At 49.2% G+C, this 23,026-nt stretch overlaps 6 protein-coding genes across 6 annotated transcripts; 3 read left to right on the plus strand and 3 right to left on the minus strand.

The window, feature by feature from the left end:
* Nucleotides 1-415: 415 nt before the first annotated feature.
* fmaG (cytochrome P450 monooxygenase fmaG) lies at nt 416-2,084 on the minus strand (the record flags this gene model as incomplete). Its single annotated transcript, XM_022628395.1, has 2 exons — nt 416-1,496; nt 1,555-2,084. The coding sequence occupies 2 exons, from the start codon at nt 2,082-2,084 to the stop codon at nt 416-418; spliced, it is 1,611 nt and encodes a 536-aa protein (XP_022492051.1).
* A 1,305-nt stretch (nt 2,085-3,389) lies between these two features.
* fma-TC (terpene cyclase fmaA) lies at nt 3,390-4,150 on the plus strand (the record flags this gene model as incomplete). The annotated part of the gene is made up of 4 exons (XM_022628442.1): nt 3,390-3,582; nt 3,646-3,716; nt 3,786-4,036; nt 4,105-4,150. 4 exons carry the CDS (start codon nt 3,390-3,392, stop codon nt 4,148-4,150), a joined length of 561 nt encoding a protein of 186 aa, XP_022491553.1.
* A 703-nt stretch (nt 4,151-4,853) lies between these two features.
* On the minus strand, nt 4,854-6,191 carry psoB (hydrolase psoB; the record flags this gene model as incomplete). Its single annotated transcript, XM_022628780.1, has 1 exon — nt 4,854-6,191. The coding sequence occupies one exon, from the start codon at nt 6,189-6,191 to the stop codon at nt 4,854-4,856; it is 1,338 nt and encodes a 445-aa protein (XP_022491311.1).
* A 511-nt stretch (nt 6,192-6,702) lies between these two features.
* On the plus strand, nt 6,703-19,051 carry nrps14 (PKS-NRPS hybrid synthetase psoA; the record flags this gene model as incomplete). The annotated part of the gene is made up of 6 exons (XM_022628036.1): nt 6,703-7,666; nt 7,730-7,867; nt 7,927-13,336; nt 13,398-13,755; nt 13,813-14,277; nt 14,333-19,051. The coding sequence occupies 6 exons, from the start codon at nt 6,703-6,705 to the stop codon at nt 19,049-19,051; spliced, it is 12,054 nt and encodes a 4,017-aa protein (XP_022491392.1).
* Nucleotides 19,052-19,557: 506 nt separating this feature from the next.
* Nucleotides 19,558-20,428, minus strand: psoC (methyltransferase psoC; the record flags this gene model as incomplete). Its single annotated transcript, XM_022628384.1, has 2 exons — nt 19,558-20,204; nt 20,260-20,428. The coding sequence occupies 2 exons, from the start codon at nt 20,426-20,428 to the stop codon at nt 19,558-19,560; spliced, it is 816 nt and encodes a 271-aa protein (XP_022492145.1).
* A 586-nt stretch (nt 20,429-21,014) lies between these two features.
* On the plus strand, nt 21,015-22,800 carry psoD (cytochrome P450 monooxygenase psoD; the record flags this gene model as incomplete). Its single annotated transcript, XM_022628341.1, has 4 exons — nt 21,015-21,135; nt 21,205-21,465; nt 21,549-22,353; nt 22,416-22,800. The coding sequence occupies 4 exons, from the start codon at nt 21,015-21,017 to the stop codon at nt 22,798-22,800; spliced, it is 1,572 nt and encodes a 523-aa protein (XP_022491929.1).
* Between the last annotated feature and the right edge of the window lie 226 nt (nt 22,801-23,026).

The raw sequence follows: 23,026 nt of genomic DNA on the forward strand, positions 1-23,026 counted from the left end.
GTGAGAGTGTTCACTCTGCACCTGCGTTCGGTAGATGATACCGAATCCATGGTGATCGCCGATATTCTCCACTACCGAAGACCTACCAGGGGCCGCCGATCTAGCGGCAGTCATTGTCAGTGGTGGAGGTTTACATTGGACTTCCATGGCAGATAAAGATTTAGAAAACAATCTGCCTGCCTGGAATATGAACCATGAGCGCTCTCACAAGAACCTACGTCTTGCAGTCGGCTGAAGTATGACAGTAAGAAGTATCTGCTGGGCATATAAACATACACCGAGTACTCCAATTTTTTGTAAAACTAATGTAACTAATTGTGAGCGCTGAGCTGCATTGAATCACCAACCAAAACAATTTGTAACTCTCCTGCTTATAATATATTCAAATTCACCCATTTATCTGTGCGTTTGGCGCTCAGACTGTACTCCCTCTGAGAAGGCTCGCATGGCTAAGCTCAGGTATCTGCTCAGACTCGATACGGCGAAGAAGATTGATGTGATGCTGACTGCGAGGCTCTACCTTGAACTCAAAGGGAGCGGGGCGATTGACCATGCCCGGGATAGCCTCGAGAGTGACAGGAATCTCGTTGCCTTGGGAATCCTTAGCCTTGCGAACGTTGAAAGCTGCCAGCAGCTGGACCACAGTAATGTAGACACTTGCATCTGCAAAGAAGCGACCGGCACAAGATCTTCGACCATAACCGAAAGCCAGTTCACTCGGATCAGGGTTGTTGAATGGCTCCATATAACGCTCTGGTTTGAAGACTCGGGGCTCTGGGTAATCTTTGGGGTCGTTCAAGAACCACCATAGAGAAGGAAGGAGATAAGAGCCTTTAGGGATAAAGTATTCCCCGTGTACAATATCTTCCTCCGACTTGTGCGCCAAGCCCATGGGTCCTACAGGATTCCATCGCCAGGCTTCCTTGATAATACCGTCAATATAAGGCAGGTTGATTCTGTCGTCAAAGTTGGGGAGCCGATCGGAACCGACAACTCGGTCGATCTCGTCCTGTGCCCTTGTTACAACATCAGGGAATATGACAAGAGCACAGATAACGCTGTGGATGATGGCGACGGTGCTGTCAGATCCTGCAGCATAGAGGCTGACTGCAGTCCATTTGATAGCCTCTTCGTCTTCCGCAGTCAAACTGATATCATTACGGTTCGACTTGGCCATGTTCTTTTCGAGAAGATTTGAGACATACGAAGGACGATGGGCTTTGTGTGCCATCTGGCGCTTGACAAAGTCATAGGGGAGTTCGGCAGCGGCCTCGTTGACGGCCTTCCATTCCTGCGCGGTCTTCCTATACGACATTCCAGGGAACCAGTCAGGGAGATACTTGATAGCAGGCACAGAGTCAATTGCCCAAGAAAGTGGTACGAATGCCTGGGACAAGTTCTCCATGGCGTGCTCAATCAGCTCGACCAGTGGATCGGGGCTGTCTCGCTCAATCGTGTAACCGTAGTTAATGCTCAGAACGATGGCTGCTGCCAAACTAAGAAACCGTTAGACAATGTATATACAACAAGCGCCATGGCTTAAGAGGCTCTTACGTTTTCAAGTGATGCAAGATTTTGTCAGGCTGATTGAACGTCTGAATGATGAAACGAATAGATTCCTGCTCTTGGATGGGGCGGAAACCAGCAGAGAGCCCTTTAGTCCCAATTTCCTGGTGAACCATCTTCCGGTGCAGGCGGTACTTATCATCGTACTGATGTGTGATGAGAAAGTTCTCGAACCCACATAGCTGAGCAAAGTTGAGCTGAGGTCTTGCCGATGTCTTTTGGGCCTTCTTCCCCATGACAGCGTGGGCAGCGTCTTTGTCATGGAATATGACAAGTGTCGTCCCCATAACATTGATCGAGCTGACGGGACCGTAGGCATCTTTGTGCTTGAACCAGTGCTGATACTCGGGCTGTCCTTTGGCGGGGAGATCGAAGAAGTTGCCAATAACAGGCAATGGCTTTGGTCCAGGAGGGACCTTCCATTTGAGATGCTTTCTTCGCTTGCTGAACGCCAGCACAGCTATGAAGGCCACCAATGCCACGCAGCTAAGCTGAAGGGTGGATAGTCCGCGGGTCATATTGTGTGATCTAAGTCAAGAATAGGGATTTGGCTTGTCAAGTCTACGTTTCGGGTCTGCCAGTATTATTTGAGTCAGGCGATTACATGGACGGCACATCCGAATTCCGCACACATTCGGTTACGCACTTAGAGAGCGTTCCCTCCCTTTTCATCACGGACAGGGGTCCTTTCAACCGTTTGATCTCCTCAAACGCTAGGGTAGCCTGTTTACAAACCAAATAGTCGACTTTCGGCCATCCGACTACCGATAGGTTTAGGCCCATATCTTACTCAGTCTCCTAACGCCCGTACAGCTGGTTCGGAGTTAGCCTTACTGTGGATTCCCAACCAAAAAAACGAGGAGTAAATTAGAATGTGAAAGTGACGTAGGTGAATTTCTTCACTACGAATCAGTCTTCCTTGGCTGCAATGGGGCTGCGAGACTGTCTCATTTAGACGATTTCCTATCTCCGTCCATGTCAAGTGAATGCAATACTCTGAGCTTATGTCCCCGTCCAACTTGCAAAATAGTCGGATGTATTCGGGCACTTTTGACGGCATAATATCCTAAACTAGGAAACGATTATCCTTTTAGCAACCATCTGTTAGCTAGGGCCATCCGTACTCACGACTTTACTGTGATGGCCGCGTACGGCTAAACGGCACAGCCATAGTCAGACTGTTCAAATGTCGCAACTCTTAAATCCTTCCGAAAATGGATTTATGATAGGCTTATCGTTGTACATTGACCTATTAAGCCATCCACTGTTGCAGATAAAATTAATTCACCGGGCACCAATTCTGTGACACCATCAATATCAGCAGCCGTTATAACGTCCTTACTTTCCAGCAGATATGGAAGGTGTGTTAAAACTGGGAAAAATACCCGTCTCCTTTTTGAAGACTTTATATCTGTTCGGAAAGTCCGATATTCCAGCGGCAGCTTTACCTTCTGTATGTGCCGTTGCTAATTCTCGATCCACGCACAAGAAATGCCACTTACTAACACTGAGAGCAGATAGCCGTGGGCCTTGTGCTTGCCGGACCATGTAGCTTTTACTTGATTACAAAGGGGTTTCTGTGGAATCAATTACATCTTCTCACGTTCCAGGTGCGTCTAGAGGCTTTCTTTTTTAAGCGAGGGCGATCAAATGTTGACATCAGCAGGTGAAAAACCAGGTTAGTTATACCCACGTAACGACAAACAAGATGATAACGACAAGGAATGCTTACCATATTTCAGATTGATGGTATAGAAGAGGATAGCATAGCAAAGCCGCATCGACCCTTGCCCTCTGGCAGGATAACCCCAGAACACGCTACCATGCTCTATCATGTCCTCTTCCTATTTATGTGGATTGCGGCCATACACACAAACACGATCGGATGCACTTTAATCTATTCGATTGCCATAGTGGTATACAACGAGGGTGGTCTGGCAGCTATCCCGGTAGTCAAGAATCTTATCGGAGCTATCGGTCTCGGCTGCTATTGTTGGGGGACAACGATAATTCTTGGTATTACCTCTGCCAAACCTTAGGGTTTTGCGAAATTACATGCTAACAGATAGTGTTTTCAAGATGGCGGCAAAGAGTTACATGGACTGAAAGCCATCGCAGTACTGATGATAGCTGCAATTTTTGCCACTACTGTGCGTTCTTTTGCTCAATTCTGTTCCCACCAGAGGCAATTACATGCTAATAATGTCTCACTTGTATAGGGCCATGCTCAGGATTTCCGTGATCGCTCCGCTGATACCACACGGGGCCGCAAAACAATACCGCTACTGCTGTCCCAGCCTGTAGCTCGCTGGTCACTGGCCGCGATAACGGTCGCGTGGACCATAGGGTTGATTGCCTTGTGGAAACCACCGGCTATAGTTACTCTGGCATACGTTGCTGCGGGTATGCGGTGTCTGGGTGGTTTCCTCTCCAGCTATGACGAGAAGGACGATTATGTCTCTTATTGCTGGTATGGTGTAGGTCTATCCTGTTCTTCATATTGCCGCCTGTTCCATGTTTGTTGACCCCAAAATACAGTTTTGGCTTCTTGGTAGCAACATACTACCTATCTTCCCTCGTTTGAGAGGTGAGCTTCTTTAGAAGAGTTTGGCTGCAGTCGAACTGTACCGTGGAAACTTACCACCTGGGCACCAGGGTACAGCAAGGGGCCTTATTCAACGAATCACCTCATTCCTTTTATTTTTGTATGGAATGTCAAGCTAAGACATGGATACTTGTCAAAAGTCAAAAGGAAATAGACCAATATTTTATGCAAACCACGATGCATTGTTGCTCTGATATCTGAGAAGAACGTAACATTACAGGAGATAATAGCGGAAGTAGCCTTGCCCAGGTCCACCGGACCCCAGGGGGGATGCAGGAAGATGACGAATAATAAACATACAGTAATTCTTTTTGAATTGTAAACTGTCACGGGACTGGCCTTAACCTTTTTTACTGTATCAGGCTGTATGTAAGATACATTCAGTGTCAATTATGTACACTTCGCGATCCCTCTTCACTATCATATGTTAATTTTGATAAATAGCTATAAATTATGATGGAATATTATGGACATTCTCAACCTTATACTTACTTTAGTCGTAGCAAGTTGCCTGTATGTCTTGCGATGTTTAGGAGGCAGAAATATATTTCCTATCATTACTCTGTCAATTATAAAACTAGAAGTTTTGAACCCAGTGATTTTAACTATTACACTACCGAGGGTAAAAGAAATATATAAATGGAAAACAACGGTAAGGTTTGAGTTTCAGAGAGTATATATTTTAAAACTTGCTGACCAAGTCTTCGAACCTTGAGCTGGCCGTCAAAGGCTCCCTCTCAATTTCAAATCTTTGGTCCAGCCACTCAAAAGTTTTCTGTGCCGAATATCCAAATGCACCGATCTTGGCCTGGAGGCCTCCGTAGGCTACATCTGTAGCGATCCACTTCTCCTTGCCAATGCCGTCTTTGAGACTAGTCAAGCACTCGTAGATCTTGTCTGTTGTCGTGGCTGGGTTGAAGTAGAAGCTTGCCCCTGCCCCCGTCACAAGTGTTGGGCACTTCACGTCAGCCAAGTATTCTGTGCCGTCGGCGTTCTGCAATGTGTAGTCGCCAAAGCTACGCATGATATCCGCATCCGTCTTGGAGTCCGTGGCCCACTTCAAGTGATTAAACTCCCATCGGGCCTGAAAGTCAAGTTTCTTGAGAAAGCTGAGTATTCCATTGAACATGCCGTCAGAAATCCAACCGCTCATAAAGCCGTTGAATAGCGGCGCCGGCATCCTGCCTCCCACGAAGCTCGACAAGCTGTAAAATCCATCGACGCTCACGCATGCCTTGATGCGGGGGTCTGTGGCCGCCCGGAGTGCAAAATAGCCACCCATGGACGCACCCGTGACGGCAATGTGGTCGAGATCTAGGTCAAGTTCGGGATGACGAGCAGCCAGTTCAAACAGGTGATCCAGGACGGGACCGGTGACGGCTTCCCAGTCAGGGCGCATGGGTAACTTGTCGCGACGGAGGACGATTCCTTGACCGGGTCCCTCAAAAGTGAGGACTGCGTACCCTACATCCGGCCCGTACGCTGGGTTCACAAAGTAGATTTCCTCTTGAGTAGAGTCGCCGCCGCCGGAGTTGAGCAGGATGGGGATCTTGCGACCAGGAATGCGACTTGAGGCTGACGGCAGGTAGAGATAACCAGGCAACCGTTTTCCGTCCTCGTACGGGATGTCCAGGAAAATGGTCTTTCCGTCACGATACTGGACGCCCTTTCTAAAATTGGCAATGGATCGTTCAATTGTTGGAAGGACCCTTTTGTCATGTCCTATAGGACCTTCATTGAGCATGAACTGCGCTGCGCGAAGGTAGTTTGACGAGCGTAGATACGCCCGGCGCGCACCCACCCGATCTCCAGAGGCCTCAGCTTCTTTTGCAATGGCTTCCGCCTTGTTACCAGTTTCGACAAGGGCACTATACCATGACTCTGGATCTTGGTCCTTGATCTTGGCTGCTGCTTCCAGCGCTTCTCCGATCTCGGCTCCTTCATGCGGCGCCATGGCCAGTAGACGAAGAAACTCGAAATCGAAGAAGGGCGACTTGAATAGCTTATGGATGGTTGCCATGATTGTTTTCAAAATGCAAGAGATTCTGTGGTATGGGTGACCTGGAGGGAGTTTCGAGATGGTATTCTAGTACATTTAGGCAATGGATACCGATCGCGATAGCACAAGAACGATGTCTGAGTGTCTCTTCATTCTGAGACTCGTCCTCAGTGGTACATTGATGCAACCCATAAAGGCGCGTGCGCCGTAAATACAGAGCAATGGTGATCTAGTTGGATTCGGTTCCTTGTTTATAGCCCCACACCGAATTCGGTAGTAACAGTCCGACCAATCGCAATACGGTATGGACCCACAACCCGAATGCCATCCATGGATCCGATGTTAGTAGACCAAGATCTCGTGCAAGAACAGAAAGCCGTATACGGTGTATTTACGGATCAATTTGGTTTATCGGAAGTAGATGCCTTGCATCCTAGTGAGGTTTAGCTACTAAACACAGCCCTCCTTACCATATTCATCCCGACACTCATTTTCTCTACCCTGTATACTATCACAGTCGACCTCACGCGCGATGGTTTACACCCATTCACCAAAAGAGCCCATTGCCATCATTGGTAGCGGGTGCCGCTTCCCCGGAGATTCGACGTCTCCTTCCAAATTATGGGATTTACTCTACTCGCCGCGGGATCTCACGAGGGAAGTTCCCTCCGAATCACGATTTAACGCCAAGGGCTTTTACAATGTCGATGGTGAACATCACGGTGCCAGCAACGCAAGCAATGCGTATTTTATTGAGGAAGATCCGCGACATTTCGACGCTGGATTCTTCAGTATTGCCCCGCGCGAAGCCGAATCTATCGATCCGCAACAGAGGCTCCTGCTTGAGACAGTGTATGAAGCTATGGAAAATGCAGGGCTTACACTCAATGGAATGAGAGGCAGCGAAACTTCAGCATACATGGGCGCTATGTCGGCCGATTACACAGATACTCAGCTGAGAGACATTGAGAATGTCTCCAAGTACATGATTACCGGAACGTCCCGTGCCCTCTTGTCCAATCGTTTATCCTACTTTTTCGACTGGAAAGGCCCCTCTATTAGCGTTGATACGGCGTGCTCGTCAAGTCTGGCAGCGGTACATCTTGGTGTCCAGGCCTTACGTGCTGGAGAATGTAAAATCTCCTGCGTGGGCGGCTCCAATGTGATTCTCAACGCGGATTGCTACCTTGCTGCCACAAGTCTTCATCTGCTTTCGCCTACTGGCCGTTCCCAAATGTGGGATCAAGCTGCTGATGGATATGCCCGAGGTGAGGGTGTTTGTGTCTTCTTCATGAAGACGCTCTCTCAGGCATTGCGAGATGGAGATCGAATCGACGCACTCCTGCGAGAAACATGTGTCAACTCGGATGGTCGAACACAGGGGATCGCATTACCGAGTGCTGAGGCCCAAATCTCGTTGATGAGGACTGCGTATAAAAATGCCGGGCTTGACCTCTCAAGGGCAGAAGATCGCCCACAATACATCGAAGCACACGGTGAGTCATTGGTATTAAAAGGACTTTCATTGTTTTGCAACTAATCATCTTTGTGCTTGCCAGGAACTGGTACCCAAGCTGGAGATCCCAGAGAAGCATTCGCCATTGGCACCACGTTCTTCCCACCAGGAGAAGACCACAGCCACAGACCCAAGCTTGTCGTTGGGTCAATCAAGACCGTCATTGGTCACACCGAAGGATGTAAGCAGTAACACATCATCTTCAAGAATGCTGGGAAACTAACTGTTGGTGATACATAGGTGCCGGTATCGCAGGGATTTTGAAGACTGTCTTAGCCATGCGGCATAGGACCATTCCCCCCAACCAACATTTCCATAACCTCAATCCCAGCGTAAAGCCTTCTTTCAAGTACCTTTCAGTGGCTACTTCACCGGAGGCCTGGCCTGTACTGCCTCCAGACACACCGCTACGGGCTAGTGTCAACGGTTTCGGCTCTGGAGGCACTAATTGCCACGCCGTTGTAGAAAGCTATGTGCCCGAAATTCATGACAATGGCCCCTGGGGAAAGCCAAAACACCTGCGACACCTCCCAGAACCCATTGTTACACCGGAGAATGACTTTTCACCTATCCCCCTACTATTCTCAGCTAGCTCAGGAACAGCCCTTGGTGCCATGCTGGAGAGGTATGAGGAGTACCTGGAGAGGACCGACGTGTCTATTCAACGCCTGGCCATGACACTCAACTCTCATCGTTCCACTTTACCAGTCCGGATCTCCATCCCTGGAACCTCAAGAGCGGGCGCTCTCGAGGCGATCCGGACACAACTTGCGAAAGTCCGTTCGACTCCTGGTGCGGAGATAGGCACCCGATCCTCCCTTCCGGAGTTTGATCAGTTCAAACGCCCCAAGATCTTGGGTGTTTTTACTGGACAAGGGGCACAATGGGCAGGTATGGGTCAAGGCCTTATGGAGAAGAGTGCGCTATTTAGACAAGCCATTGAGATGATGGAAGAGGCAATGGCACAGCTCCCCGACGGACCAGCGTGGTCTTTGAAAGAGGAGATCATGAAGCCACCAAAGACGTCTCGGCTGGGAGAAGCTGAGATTTCACTACCTGTCTGCGCGGCACTTCAGGTTGGTCTTGTCAAGGTACTCTGGAGTGCAGGAATCACTTTCAGCATGGTCGTCGGTCACTCAGGTGGTGAGATTGGTTCGGCCTATGCGGCGGGCAAAATCAGCGAGGTTGATGCAATCAAGATTGCTTACTACCGCGGGGTGTACACGAAACTCGCCATCGGCAAAGATGGAAAGAAGGGCGGTATGATTGCTGTTGGATTTGGCTATGAAGAAGGCCTCAACTTTTGTGCGCTTGATCAATTCGCCAACCGTCTCACTGTTGCTGCCAGTAACTCACCCAAGAGCGTAACACTTTCTGGAGATTTGGATGCTGTCCAAGAGGCCAAAGAAATGCTGGATGCCGAAGGACTGTTCAATCGTGTTCTCCGGCTCGACACGGCCTACCACTCTCCTCACATGTACCCCTGCGCAGCGCCGTATCTGGCTGCCATCGAGCGCTGCGGTCTTGTGGCTGGCAAATCTAATGATACTGCTTGGGCATCCAGCGTGTACAAAGATAACCGAATGGTCACAACCGCCGAGGATACAGATATGGAAGCAGCCTACTGGAAAGACAACCTCATTGGGAGAGTCTTGTTTTCGCAAGCCGTTGAGCGCGCCATGGACGAGGGGAATGGTGACTTTGACCTCGCTCTTGAAGTTGGACCGCATCCTTCCCTTAAAGGACCTACTCTGGAGACAATCAGAGAAAAGCTTGGCTCCGACATTCCTTACTCTGGTGTCCTAGATCGCAAGTCAGACGACATATCCGCCTTAAGTGCCGCTCTTGGTTTCTCATGGCTGACACTGGGGTCCGGGGTGGTCGACTTTGCAGGGTACGCGTCTGCATTTGACCCGAGTAATGCTTCCATCTTAAACGCACCTGTTCTGTCTGACCTACCGACATATCCATGGGATCATAAAAAGGTCTTGTATCGCGAATCTCGGCTTAACAAGAATGTCCGCAACAGGGTTGATGCGCCTCACGCGCTGCTGGGTAGCAGAACCCCCGATGATACGGATTATGAGCCCAGATGGCGAAACTTTTTCATCATGGACGAGCTGCCCTGGTTGCGAGACCATTGCATCCAAAAGCAGTTTATCGTCCCGGCGGCCACCTACTGCGTTATGGCTCTTGAGGCTGCCAAGGTCCTTTGCCGGGGCAAAAATGTGCAAAGTATTGAGCTGTGCAATGTGGCCATCTTACGCCCAATCGTCCTAGATGAGGCGTCGGATGGTACCGAGACCCTGTTTTCTGTGCGTAGCGATCTCGATTCCAACAAGAATGACAACGAGATTCTAGCACAATTCAGTCTCAGTGCTGGCGCGATGGATGAAAGGCATTTGAGAACTGCCGCCACCGGGCAGATTAGAATTACCCTCGCCAACCATGACACTGGGCTCCAATCATCTATCTTGTTTGCCGATGGACGTAAACGGGTAGATTTGGATTTGTTGCCGACCAGTGTTGATCGATTCTATGCGTCCATGGACCAGATCGGATTGAGCTATAGTGGGCCGTTCAGAGCCATGACATCTATGCAGAGACGTTTGAATTATGCATCTGCTACCGTGGCTGTGGATAGAGACCTTACCGAGATGATCCCTGTTCATCCCACTTGGCTCGACGCCTGCTTCCAGACCTTCCTCGCGGCGTTTTCCGCCCCGCTTGACAATTCACTCTGGACGGCCTTCATGCCCACTACAATCGGTCGCATGGTCTTCTCCCCATCGAGCAATTCTCAGGGCCCTTGCACTTCGGTAATTGTGGACGCGCACATCACCGACTTCGTCCCTGGGTATCAGGTAGCACTGCCCACTCTAACTGGTGATATGAGCATTTCCAACTCTGAGACCGGTCAGTTACAAGTCAAGATTGAAGACTTTGTTATGAGCTCGTTCCTCCCTGCCTCTGAGAGTGACGACAGGAGGTTTTACCTGAAGAATGTGTGGGAACAGGATATGCTTTCCGGAGCTCTGTGTGCATCATCCGAGTATAACACCTCCGTCCCAGAAAGCGAGTCGAAAGTTATCGATACCTGTGAACGCGCTATTCAGTACTACCTATCAAAAGTCAAGGGAGCTGGCCACCTTGAAGAGCTGGCTGATAAGAGTCCTGGGTTACAATCTCTGATCAGCGAGACAGAAGCTCGCACTACTAGCATACCGACGCAATCTGATATGATATCAATGGTGGAAGAGGTCGGTGACCACATAGACCTCGCCCTCGTGCGCACTATTGGCGAGAGTTTGCTGAACTCCTCAACGGAGAGCCTTGGCCCGCTTTCTTCCCAAGCTACCCCTTCAGCTATTCGTGCTCTTATATCTCGTTGGCACAATGAGGGCTTGGGTTTCTCGCAACTCCAGCGACATTTCGTGAGCGCAGCTAAACAAATTTCTCACCAGCACCCCAATTTGAGAATTCTTCAAGTTGGTCCATCTTCATCAAGTTTAGTACGCTCGATTTGCCGTGAGCTGGGTCGTGGCTTGGAGAGATATACCGTGGCCGATGATTCAGAGCACAACATCGAGGAAATGAAGACTGCTCTTGCAGCAGATCAGTTAAGAGTGGAGTTTAAACATACCAATGTTGAGGATGGGATCGAGGAAGTTAGTCATCTGACCAGTGCCGGCCTTTTTGACTTGGTCATTGTCCACAAGGCTTTTACCAAGCAAGTCACCGCTTTGAAGACTATACGCGATCTGTTGCGACCTGGAGGTTTCATGCTCATGATGGCTGCGACTGGTGCCCAGCTTCGTTTTCCCTTCATGTTGCTGTCTGCACCCCCTTCGCTCGACGAGGATGGCTTGGTCCTGACCAAACTAATGAACCCTGCGCGCGAGGAAATTCACAACCTACTTCAACGCGTTGGATTCTCTGGAGTTGACTCGATTGCTCTAGACAACGTACCGGACAAGCACACATTCTCTGTTGTCGTATCCCAGGCGCTCGATGATCAAATAAGCTTCTTACGCAGCCCGCTGACATCTCCTTCGCCTGCTCCCCTCAGCGGAAACCTCCTCGTTGTAGGTGGCCTTACTCCAGATATTTCCAACATTGCTACCAGTATACAATCAAAAGTGTCAAATGTTTGGCAGGGAGATATCATCAATGTGCGAACTCTGGCTGAGCTGAGTGATGAAGCCAGCGGCATTGAGGCTGTTTTGAGTCTGACAGATCTTGATCGTCCAATCCTGGAGGATATCAGGGCACCAACCTTTAAGGGTCTGCAGAAACTCTTGTCAACAGCCAAAACAGTCCTCTGGATAACCCAAGGGGCAAAAGCTGATAATCCTTACCAAAATGCTACCATTGGCATTGGTCGGTCATTCCAGTCTGAGAATCCACAGAAGTTACTGCAGTTCCTTGATCTTGACTCGCTTGATGGAGTCGACTCAGCCATTGCAGAGACGTTCCTCAGACTCATCGGTGGCGTCAATCTCAGGAATGGCAATCCCACGGACGCGGCTCATCTATGGAACATTGAGCCAGAAATCTCCCTCAAGGAAGGCAAATACCTTGTTCCACGACTGTTCCCAGATACAAAACGTAATAACCGACTTAACGCTGTCAAGCGCAAGGTGGAGACACAAGCTTCTGCTGGAACACAGCCTGTTGCCCTCGCCAGATCCATGCAGACACATGGCAAACTCACTTATACAGCTGAGGCTGTCCCTTGCCGCAGAGATTCAGCAGAAGATACAACCGAGTCAGTTACTATCCAAGTGAAGCTCTGTTCTATCGATCCTGTCATTCCTAGTATTGATAATGATGCACTCTTCTGCTGCGTTGGACTCACGCCAGAAGGCGCACGTGTGTTGGCTCTTTCGCCATCCAATGCCTCCATTGTAAAGGTGCCACGCGAACTGATGATACGATTTGACAACGATACGTCACAGGGCGATGGTGCTTTCATCATTGAGCTGATAACCGAGATAAAGTCGCTTGCCATCGCCAGGTCCATTCCCCCGGGATGCACTCCCCTGATTTACGAACCTGAAGCACATCTTGCTGCTTCATTGAAGAGGCCAGGTCGACCAGACATCTCGTCTATCGGTTTCAAAGCAAATTTAACAGGGTCCATGCCAGACGATCATATCCTCATTGAGCCGCATGCTTCTAAAAAGGAAATTCAAGCGAAGCTATCCCCCAAGACTAGGATGCTTATTCACATGGAACGTGAAACCGACAACCGCGAATTCTCGGCTCTCAAGAATGCTCTTCCGACTCACGCTACCGTTGTTGCTTTCAGCGATCTTGGCGCTCATGATATCAACCCTCGTGGATTGCTTGCAGAGGCCTTGACAATTGTAAAGGGTTATTCGCCATCCGACGAGACCTTATTTGACCACAGTAGTGTGGTCAAGGTATCTGCGTTGGTCGCAGGGGGTTTCGGGGAACACGTTAACGCCGCTGTCGTTGACTGGACAGGTGCTGAGAACATTACTGTTATTCAGAGACCGGTTGACACTCAGAACCTATTCTCTCCCAACAAGACATATATTCTTGTCGGCCTTACTGGGCATATCGGTCAGTCCATGTGTCGCTGGATGGTACAAAGCGGAGCTCGTCATATCGTTGTTACAAGTCGGTAAGTATTCTATCGGATTGAAGCCTGAACGTGACATGGATTGAGTAACGATGAATTACAGAAACCCCGAGAAACAAGGACAGCTTTGGCGGGATGAGTTACTCGGGCAAGGAGCAAACATTGTCATTGAAGCAGCTGACGTTACTAAAAAGCATCACATCACGGAGCTCCGCGATCGGATCGTCAGCTCTATGCCTCCAGTCGGTGGCATTGCTAATGGCGCCATGGTGTTGGATGACAAGATGTTCCTTGACATGACTTTTGAAAGTTTCCAAACTGCCATGAAACCTAAAGTGGACGGTTCAATATACCTGGAACAGGTTTTCTCTGGTGATGACCTAGAATTTTTCCTCTTCTTCTCGTCAATCTCGGTCATGACGGGTCAGCGAACGCAGGCTAATTATGTTGCTGCCAACAACGTACGTCTAAAACCTGTGACATATCTCAGGATTCTTGTAGCTAATTGTTCTTCTTAGTTTATGGTCGCTATGGCTGAGCGACGAAGAGCGCGTGGTCTCCCCGCTTCTGTCATTGATATTGGCATGATCGTCGGCATGGGTGTTATCCAGAGATCTCAAAATGACAAGGGTGTCAGTGCGATGGAGAACTCTATCCGACAGATGGACTATATGCCCGTGTCTGAGACCGACCTCCATCATCTCCTCGCTGAGGCTATCCTCGTCGGTCAGAGTGACGAGTCTCCGGAGCTTATCACGGGGTTGGAGACTTACAAGGCCGTCACAGGAGAGACACCCTTCTGGCACCACAATTTGCGCTTTTCTCATCTCATCACTGACCCTGATGCTGCGCAAGCTGGCACAGACACTCTTAATAGCGCCCAGAAATCTTTGAAGGAGATGTTGCTTGGCTCCGGTGGAGCAAATGAAGCGACAAAGGTCATGGAGAATGCTCTCTTGGAATACCTAGCGTCCTCACTGAAGGTAAGTACCTGTAGCAGCCCTCGATCTAAGCGTTCATTATGCTGACAATACCCAGTTGTCAATTGAGACCATTTATACCGATGTGCCCATAATTGACCTAGGTATCGATTCCCTTGTCGCCGTCCAGATTCGGAACTGGATCTGGGCCGAAGCCGGATACGACATTCCCGTATTGAAGATCCTGGGCGGATCATCTGTCGAACAGATTTGTGGTGAAGTGGTCTCGTCTTTGTCTTTTGATAAGAATTCGATTGCAGCTGCCAAGATCGAAAGTCACGCAACACCGCCTCAGAAAGCTCGCCCGTGGGACAACCCACCCACTGATACAAAGCCAATGGACGAGGTAGCAGCCATTTCCAGCCCAGAAATGACCACAAATGGACACAATGGGTTGCCAAACGGTACTTCGAAAAAATCTTCAAATCATGTCAAACAGTCGAAATCTGTCTGCAGGGAGCAAGCTCGTGAAACGGCCGCGAAGAAAGGCCCTCGCCCAACCCCAATAAGCACACAGCCGTTGTCTTTGGGTCAATCCCGACTCTACTTCCTGTCTCAATATCTGGATGATAATATCGTTTTGAACTGTGCCATATCCTACACCCTCTCCGGGAAGCTGGATGTGTCTAAGTTGGAAAGGTCTATCAACGAGGTAATTCAACGTCATGAGAACTTGCGTACCTCCTTTTACACAGATGAGAAACAAGGAAATCCTATGCAGGGAGTGCTCGACCAGTCACCTTTCCAACTCAAGGTTGTTTCTGGTGTCAGTGACTCCTCCGATGTCGAGAAAGAGTTTGACTTGATCCACTATCGTCGCTATGATCTCGAGCAAGCAGATACTTTTGCTGCTACCATCCTGGCACACGGTCAAGATTCTCACACCCTTATCTTCGGATACCATCACATCATCATGGACGGCGTCAGCTGGCAAATTTTCCAGACGGACATGGCTATGTTCTACAACGATTCGGAACCAGCTAATTTCCCCAAACCTTTGGAAGCTCAATACTCCGAGTTCACCCTAAAGCAGCAACAGGACCTGTCCGATGGAGCCTACGCCGAAAGACTCATGTTTTTCCAAGATATGTTCCGAGAGTATGTTGAACCTCTGCCTCTTTTCCCTTTCGCCAAAGTTGGCACACGTAAGGCTGTAAAGCAGTACGCTGTTCAAGAGATTGTCACCCACCTTGATACCAATGTCGTGAACGCGATAAAGAAGGCGAGCCAGACCTCTCGCACCACTCCTTTCCATTTCTACCTCTCGACTTTCCAGGTTCTATTACACAAACTCCTCGACACAGACAAGATGTGCATTGGGGTGGTAGACGCCAACCGGTCTGACCAGAAGTTTGCCAAAACTATCGGGTTCTTCTTGGAAACCATCCCTTTGCTGTTCAAAGTCGACAGTGAGCAGAGGTTTGTCGAAGTGCTGAAGGAAACACGCAGCAAGGCGTATGCTGCATTGTCACGGACTGGTGTTCCTACTGAGGAGATCTTGAGAGCATGCGGTGTCGCATCGTCGGCAACAGAAACACCACTCTTCCAAGTATGCTTCAATTACCGCATGGGAGCTGGCCGCACCTCTCCGCTACAAGGAGTTGAGATGACATTCTTGGACTATGTTGACGCCAAGAACCCGTTCGACCTTGTGGCGACTGTGGATGAGCTAGATGATGGAACGGCCATGATTACACTCCATCTTCAAGATTACATGTACGATCAAGAGGGTGCTCAACTCCTTGCAACCATGTACACGCAAATGCTCGAGGTATTGGCAGAGAACACAGACCGTCTGGTTGGCTCTGTGTCAATTTCCAATGCGGCATTGGAGCACGAGGCAATCAAACTCGGTACCGGCCCGAGATTGGATCTTGCAGGTCCTTCTGCTGGCACACTGTCAAAGATCATCAACACCTGGGTAGGCAAAGACCCTCACGCTGTTGCTGTAAAGGATACTAGCGGCAACACAAAGACATACTTGCAGCTCTCAGAAAGATCCAACGCTATTGCAGCAGCGCTAATGAATGCTGGTGCGGAGCCTTTCAATCCGATCGGTGTGCTACTTGAGCCCGGGGTAGACACGATTGCCACGATTCTCGCCATTCTTCGCATTGGAGCTGCATATGTGCCGCTTGATACGAGGAGCTCAGATGCACTACTCACTGATATCTTGCAAGAATCTCAACCGGGAATTGTGCTTTATCACACCACAACTGCCCAACGCAGCAAGACGCTTCTCAGGAACTCTTCCAAAATCAAGCGCGTGACTCTCAATGCTGTCCCCAAGAAGACTGTGAGAAATATTGAAGACGTCTCGGCCCCAGAGAGTCTTGCAATGATCCTTTACACTAGTGGTTCCACTGGCAAGCCAAAAGGGATCCCATTGACCAATGCTAACATCCGAACACCTATCCTCGGTGTTTCGGAGAGGGTGCCACTTGGGCGGGAGATTGTCCTCCAGCAAAGTGGACAAGGATTCGATGCTGCAGTCTTCCAGATATTCATTGCGCTTGCCAATGGCGGTACCGTGATCATGGCTGATAATAGAGATGATCCCGCGAAACTCGCCACTGTGATGAGTGATGAAAATGTCACTTGTACCACCCTCATTGTCTCGGAAATGCAGGCTTTGTTAAAGTATGGTTACGATCAACTTCGCAACTGTTCTTCGTGGCGCATTGCGATCGTTGCTGGCGAGGCTTTCACAGTTCACCTCTTGGATCAGTTCCGCGCGCTCAACCGACCCGACTTGAAGGTCATCAACGCGTATGGTCCGACTGAAGCGTCCATCTGCTCTTCCTTGAGCGAAGTGTTCTTGGAACAGACCAACTCAACCGAAGATAGCATCCCGATCGGAAAGGCTATTGCCAATTACGGGGCCTACATTGTGGATCAGTATTGTAAACCTGTTCCTCTTGGTTGGCCTGGCGAGGTCGCGATTGCTGGGCCTGGTGTTGCCAGTGGTTACTTAAACCTCCCTGAGCTGACCCAAGCTAAATTCAAGCCTTCAGCCTCTCTGGGCGGCGTTTCTGGATCAGATTTTATTTATCTCACCGGTGATAAAGGTCGGATGCTTTCCGATGGCTCTATTGTGATCTCTGGTCGTGTGGATGGAGACGATCAGGTCAAGATTAGAGGTCATCGAGTGCAACTTGGCGAGGTCGCCAAAGCTCTTGTCCAAACATCTCGAGGTGTCCTTGCGGATGCAGCTGTTCTGCTGAAGGCAAACGACCTCCCAAACCAATATCTCATTGCCTACGTCGTTTTCTCCCGTACCAGCAATGTTCAGGACAAGCACACATATCTCCGTCAGCTCAATCAGGAACTCCCTGCTCCTGCATACATGCGTCCAGCAATCACCATCCCTCTGGATATTCTCCCAGTGACTGAGCGTGGCAAGCTTGACACTAGGAAGCTGGCTTCATTGCCTATACCCGAAATTTTCTTTGATGAAGATGCGGATGAGCAGCTTACATCAACCGAGGCCCGATTGCGAGGAGTTTGGAAAAGTGTCCTGGGTGACATAACTTCATCCATTCAAATTCGTCGTAACTCCGACTTCTTCTCTGTTGGCGGTAATTCCCTGCTACTCTTGCCTCTGAAGGCTGAGATCTCTCAAACCTTCGGAGTTGAACTCACGGTCCCTGAAATCTTCCAAGCCAGCACGCTTGAGCTTCTCGCTGCGCGACTCGACGGTACTTCTTTGTTGGCGCAGATCAACTGGAACGAAGAGACAGACTTGGACCAGACAACATTCACACCACCGAGCGCTACCAACGGAGTCAACGGACATGAATCGTCGAACGGTAGTTCGAAAGGCATTTCTGTTCTTCTCACTGGCTCCACAGGCTTCTTGGGAGGAGGCATTTTACGTCAACTGGTGGAACTACCCAGTGTCGCGCAAGTTCACTGTGTGGCCATTCGCCCCAGCATGGACGGTATACCCCGACAATTGAGCGTGGAATCACCCAAGATTATTCGCCACTCTGGTGATCTTGCACTTCCCAATTTGGGCATGAGCGAGTCCGGAGCCTCAGATCTATTCAAGAGTATCGATGTCATCGTTCACAATGGCGCTGAAGTGTCGCACATGAAGAACTATCGCAGTCTTCGAGCTGCCAACGTTTTGTCGACAATCGACCTGGCACGGCTGGCTGTAAGCTATGGTATCCCGATTCATTACATTTCCACTGGAGGTGTAGCGCGCCTAAGTGGCGCCGACGAGCAGCCCGAGGCCTCACTCGCCGCATTTTACCCTCCAAGCGATGGGTCTGACGGATACGTGGCATCCAAATGGGCAAGCGAGGTTTTCCTTGAAAAGGTTCAAAGACGCTTCAAAGGGCAGGTCTGGATCCACCGCCCCAGCAGCATCACCGGCGACAATGTTTCCGAGTTAGATATTGCGCATAGTCTGCTCAAGTTCTCCAGGGAGTTAGGGGCTGTACCTGATCTCACCGGGTCCACTGGCTTCTTTGACTTTATCAACGTTGAGACTGTTTCAAAGACCATTTCTGACTGTATTGTCAATGGCAACCAAAGCGGTTGTGGTGATCTTGTCTATGTCCACCAAAGTGGCGAGCGCGTTATCCCTGTCGGAGACTTGCAAAAGTATGTCGAGGAATTGGAAGGGCGGCCACTGCAGGTTTTACCCCTGAAAGAATGGGTAGCTACATCTATTCAAAAGGGGTTGAACGAGGTTTTGGGGTCCTTCATGTTGGCCTCTAGGGGTGTGATTCGAGCACCTCTGTTGCAAAGGGGTTATCAGGCAGAGTAAAAAGGAAGATTGTTATGGGGTATAAACGGCGCTTAGGTGTTCTTGGTTCACGTCTAGTTATCAAATTCTTTATTATCAACATCTGAAACGTCCAATTGCCATGAACATGTCATAAACGAGGCATAACTTAACTCCTCACGTAACGGCACGTTACTTGATATTAAACGACCCGCAGGTACAAAGATTTGCTTGACACATAATGGCGTCAACAGAGTTTTGTTTGAAGTTGCGTTGAAGTGCATTAGTACGGGCGTGTTTGTGGATACAGTGTGGAAAGTAGTTGTACGATTGTCTCAGACGCACAAAGTACAAATTACGGGTAAGTTACAGTGTGTAAAGTGATACAGGCATGTGATAAAAATGCGCAGGACCAGATTAGTCATTGATCACATGAAGCCCTCCACCTGGGCAGGGTTGGAGTCCACGGTTTAACGTTCTTTTCAGGTACTTGTTGCACAACAAAATATTCATGCTCACAGGGGTAGTCTGAGGCAACTGGCAAATTCTCAAGGCTTCTGGCCAAAGGCAATAATCATCTCAACTTGACCGCCTTCGCTCTCCAGCTCTTCCTTGACACGTGCCGGAAGCGCATCAAGCTGCTCGTCGGTAAACGAAGATGGCACGGTCCTGGCCACGCTAGTCAATGGCACAATGGGTCCGGTGACCCCATGGATACTGATATCGTGAAGCTCTGGCTTCGCTTTCTTGCCCAAGTTGACAATGACACGCTTCTCCTGTACGTTCTTGAAGCCGGCCTCTTCCAACATGGTCTTGTTGTTGTTGGCAAAGTCACCTACACCAATGCCGGTAAACATCTCAGAGGCCATCTTGGCAAAGTCCGTCATGGCAGGGCCATTCTTTGGCGGGCTGAAGCCATTCATTTCCATGAGCTGAACCCAGCCGCTGGGCTTTAGCAGAGGAACAAGGTTCTTGATCACAGGGGCTGGTCCCTCGGGAGCGGAGCCCGCCATGCTGCCTCGGATGTGGACAAGGTCGAAAATGCCCAAGTACTGCTGGGGCCATGGGTTCTTGAAGGAATGGGCGAAGTAGGTGATGCCATCTGCATTCTCTGGGAACAGCTCGCCTTCAACGTCGCTACCATAGTATTCATGCTGGGCTGATTGCTTGCTACGTACGCCGCGAAGCCAGGTGCCTTTTAAACTGGTGTCAACGCCATAAAAAGAGTAAGTCAGAAGTAAGCAGCTTACCGTCAGCGGTACCAGAGTCCAAAATCTTCTTGCCCGGCTTGTTCATGTCAATGGGAGCCACCACAAGCCTGCCCCCCAATGCATCATCATAAGTGGCATCCAGCGCAACTAAACGTAGCAGCTCGGGCTTGTGCCCGAGGTTCTTGGTCATTCGCATGAAATTATTCATTTTGGATCTTTCCTCTTGATGACCCTTCTGTTGCTGTGGAATGATCTCTTTCCTGGTCAAATTAAAACATACAATGGAGATGCAAGGTGCCTAAGTCTAGATAAGTTACACATTAATCCCGATAGGGCCGATTCTGTACATGAGCAAGCAACGTCGGGTGAATTAATGCTGCTCTGTTGCCCCAATTCTCTGTGGATCACATTTAGGCATTAGAACGTCATCTTGTACCGAAATGCGAACTTGGTACATGTCTGCATCGCCGGGCCGAACGGTGTAATTGCCGTATATGGGAAAAGTGCCGAATCTGATGCATATGCCGAAATGGTCAGGTCCCGCGGCTAGTGATTCGCGAATGCAGCGAGAAATGGACAATTTCTTCGCTTTCGTGTGGGGCAACACATAGAGAATCCGTTGCATTCAGTCATCTATTGCATGATGAAGTCCGAGGCACGGCGCTGGTCAGCCTGGTTATCCACGATCTGCCAAGAACGGTTTTCATGATAACCTTCTGAACTCGACGAGCAAAGCACGAAGAACGACTTCGTGGCATCTTATTGGAAAATAACGGGAACAAACAAACGTGACAATGATTTCCTTGTACCACTTGTCGTGGCTCGGCTTAGTGGCATTTGTTTTGCAGTATGTTGCTGGGGTCTTGTCAAACCATCAACGTAAAAAGGGCGCCAAGGTGCCGCCCGGGCCAAAAGGTATATATGAAGTCAACTCAAATCTTCAATTCTTGTACTAGGTGTCAATCACTGGCTAACAATGGAAAGGATGGCCATTTCTTGGAAGCGCGCCGACACTAGCTTCCGTCGATGTTAATGGTATTATCGGCATCTTTAAAAAGTGGGCAGAGCAGCATGGCTCCATAACTCAGTTCAGCGCCATGGGCGACAAGCAAGTAATTCTTACTGAAGATAAGGATGCAAGAGAGTTATTTGTTAAGCGGGGAACGAAGTATTCCGATCGTGGAGCCCCCCATGCTGTGGAATATATTTCCATGAAACAGAATCCTGGTTTCAGGCCTAAAGACGGTAAGCAGCATACCCCAGTCACGACGAGAACAGGATCTTTTGGCCTGCTTTAGGATTGTGAGGAAAGTATTGACAGGTTACAGATGGATGGCGTCGCCAAAGAAGCATGATACAAAGCGCTATCAACATCACCTCCATCAATAAATACCAGAGCCTTATGGATGATGAAGCAACTTTCACCTTGAACGCACTCCTAGAATCACCGGACTCGTTTCATGGAGAGTTCTTACGATACTCCTACTCTGTGTTGACGTCCTCGTTGCTCGGCTTCTCAGTCCGCAGTCCATCTGACCCTTTTATCGACCACAATGAAACATTCACCGCTGAACTCATGAACTCATTCCGCCCTGACTGCTTCCCTTCCAATGTATTCCCGTTGCTAAGGAAGATGCCGATGTGGCTTATGCCAAGCTTGAGAACTATGGAAAGGCTTAGGAAAGAGTATGTAAGCGAGATGTGGGCTTTCAGAAGCAAGATTGAGAAGCTTGTCAAGGATGGCTCAGCGACAGAGTCCATCTATAAGCGCTTTCTTCTCAACCGAAACGAGTATAGCGTCACCGACGAAGAGTCAGTTCATACTTTCCAGGCCATGATTGACGGTGGAACTCGCTCTCCCCATAACAACCTACTTACCTTCTTATTCCTGATGATGGAGTTCCCTGAGTGGCAGAAGAAACTCCAAGAGGAGGTTGACAAGGTCGTTGGCAAGGATCGAATGCCGAGTTATACGGACATTCCCAATTTGCCCACTGTGAGAGCTATTGTGAAAGAGACCGTCCGATACAGAAGTATTGTCGCAGAAATGGGCATTGGTCATTGCTTGCAAGAGGACGACATCTACGATGGCTACTTCTTTGAGAAAGGAACCGTTTTCAACGCAATATTCGCGTAAGTGGTTGCCCACACTCACTCGAGGATATTTGCAACAATCTGTTATTAATATCTACCAGGTCTATCCTCATGGACAAAGATATCTATCCAGATGGCAAAACTTTCAATCCTGCCCGCTGGCTTGAGCCTAGTTACCCGACCTACAAGGAACCCCTAACCACGTATCCGAATTGTCAAGGCTTTCCAGCATTCGGTTATGGTAGGCGGGCATGCCCAGGTGTTGACTTTGCAGAAAGGACATTAGTCATCATGTTTGCAAAGCTGGGATGGACGCTGAATATTGGATGGCCGACGGATGAGGACGGTAACGAACTTCGGGAGACATTACAATATGAACCAGTCCCAGCACCGAGACCATTGAAGTTCGGTTGCAAGCTTGAGGCTCGAGACACATATCGAACCAAGATAGTTCAGGAGGCAGCCGGGCATTTGAATTTACAATGATATACATCGCTTCGATGTTAGATGAATCAACACCAGAAATACGACTTTTGTAACACGAAACTTTGTCTGAAGCATATTTAGATTGCAATCAATGTGAGCGCGAATTAACCAATAAACCAATGTTACACCTACCCTGTACCATAGTCACTGTTAATTAGCATAAGATGTCCGCAGAGAATCTTGTTATAAGGAATGACCTTTCAACCGGAACACGGCAGAAAGACGG

The sequence above is a fragment of the Penicillium arizonense genome, assembly GCF_001773325.1.
Source record: "Penicillium arizonense strain CBS 141311 chromosome Unknown PENARI_contig003, whole genome shotgun sequence".
Taxonomy (NCBI): domain Eukaryota; kingdom Fungi; phylum Ascomycota; class Eurotiomycetes; order Eurotiales; family Aspergillaceae; genus Penicillium; species Penicillium arizonense.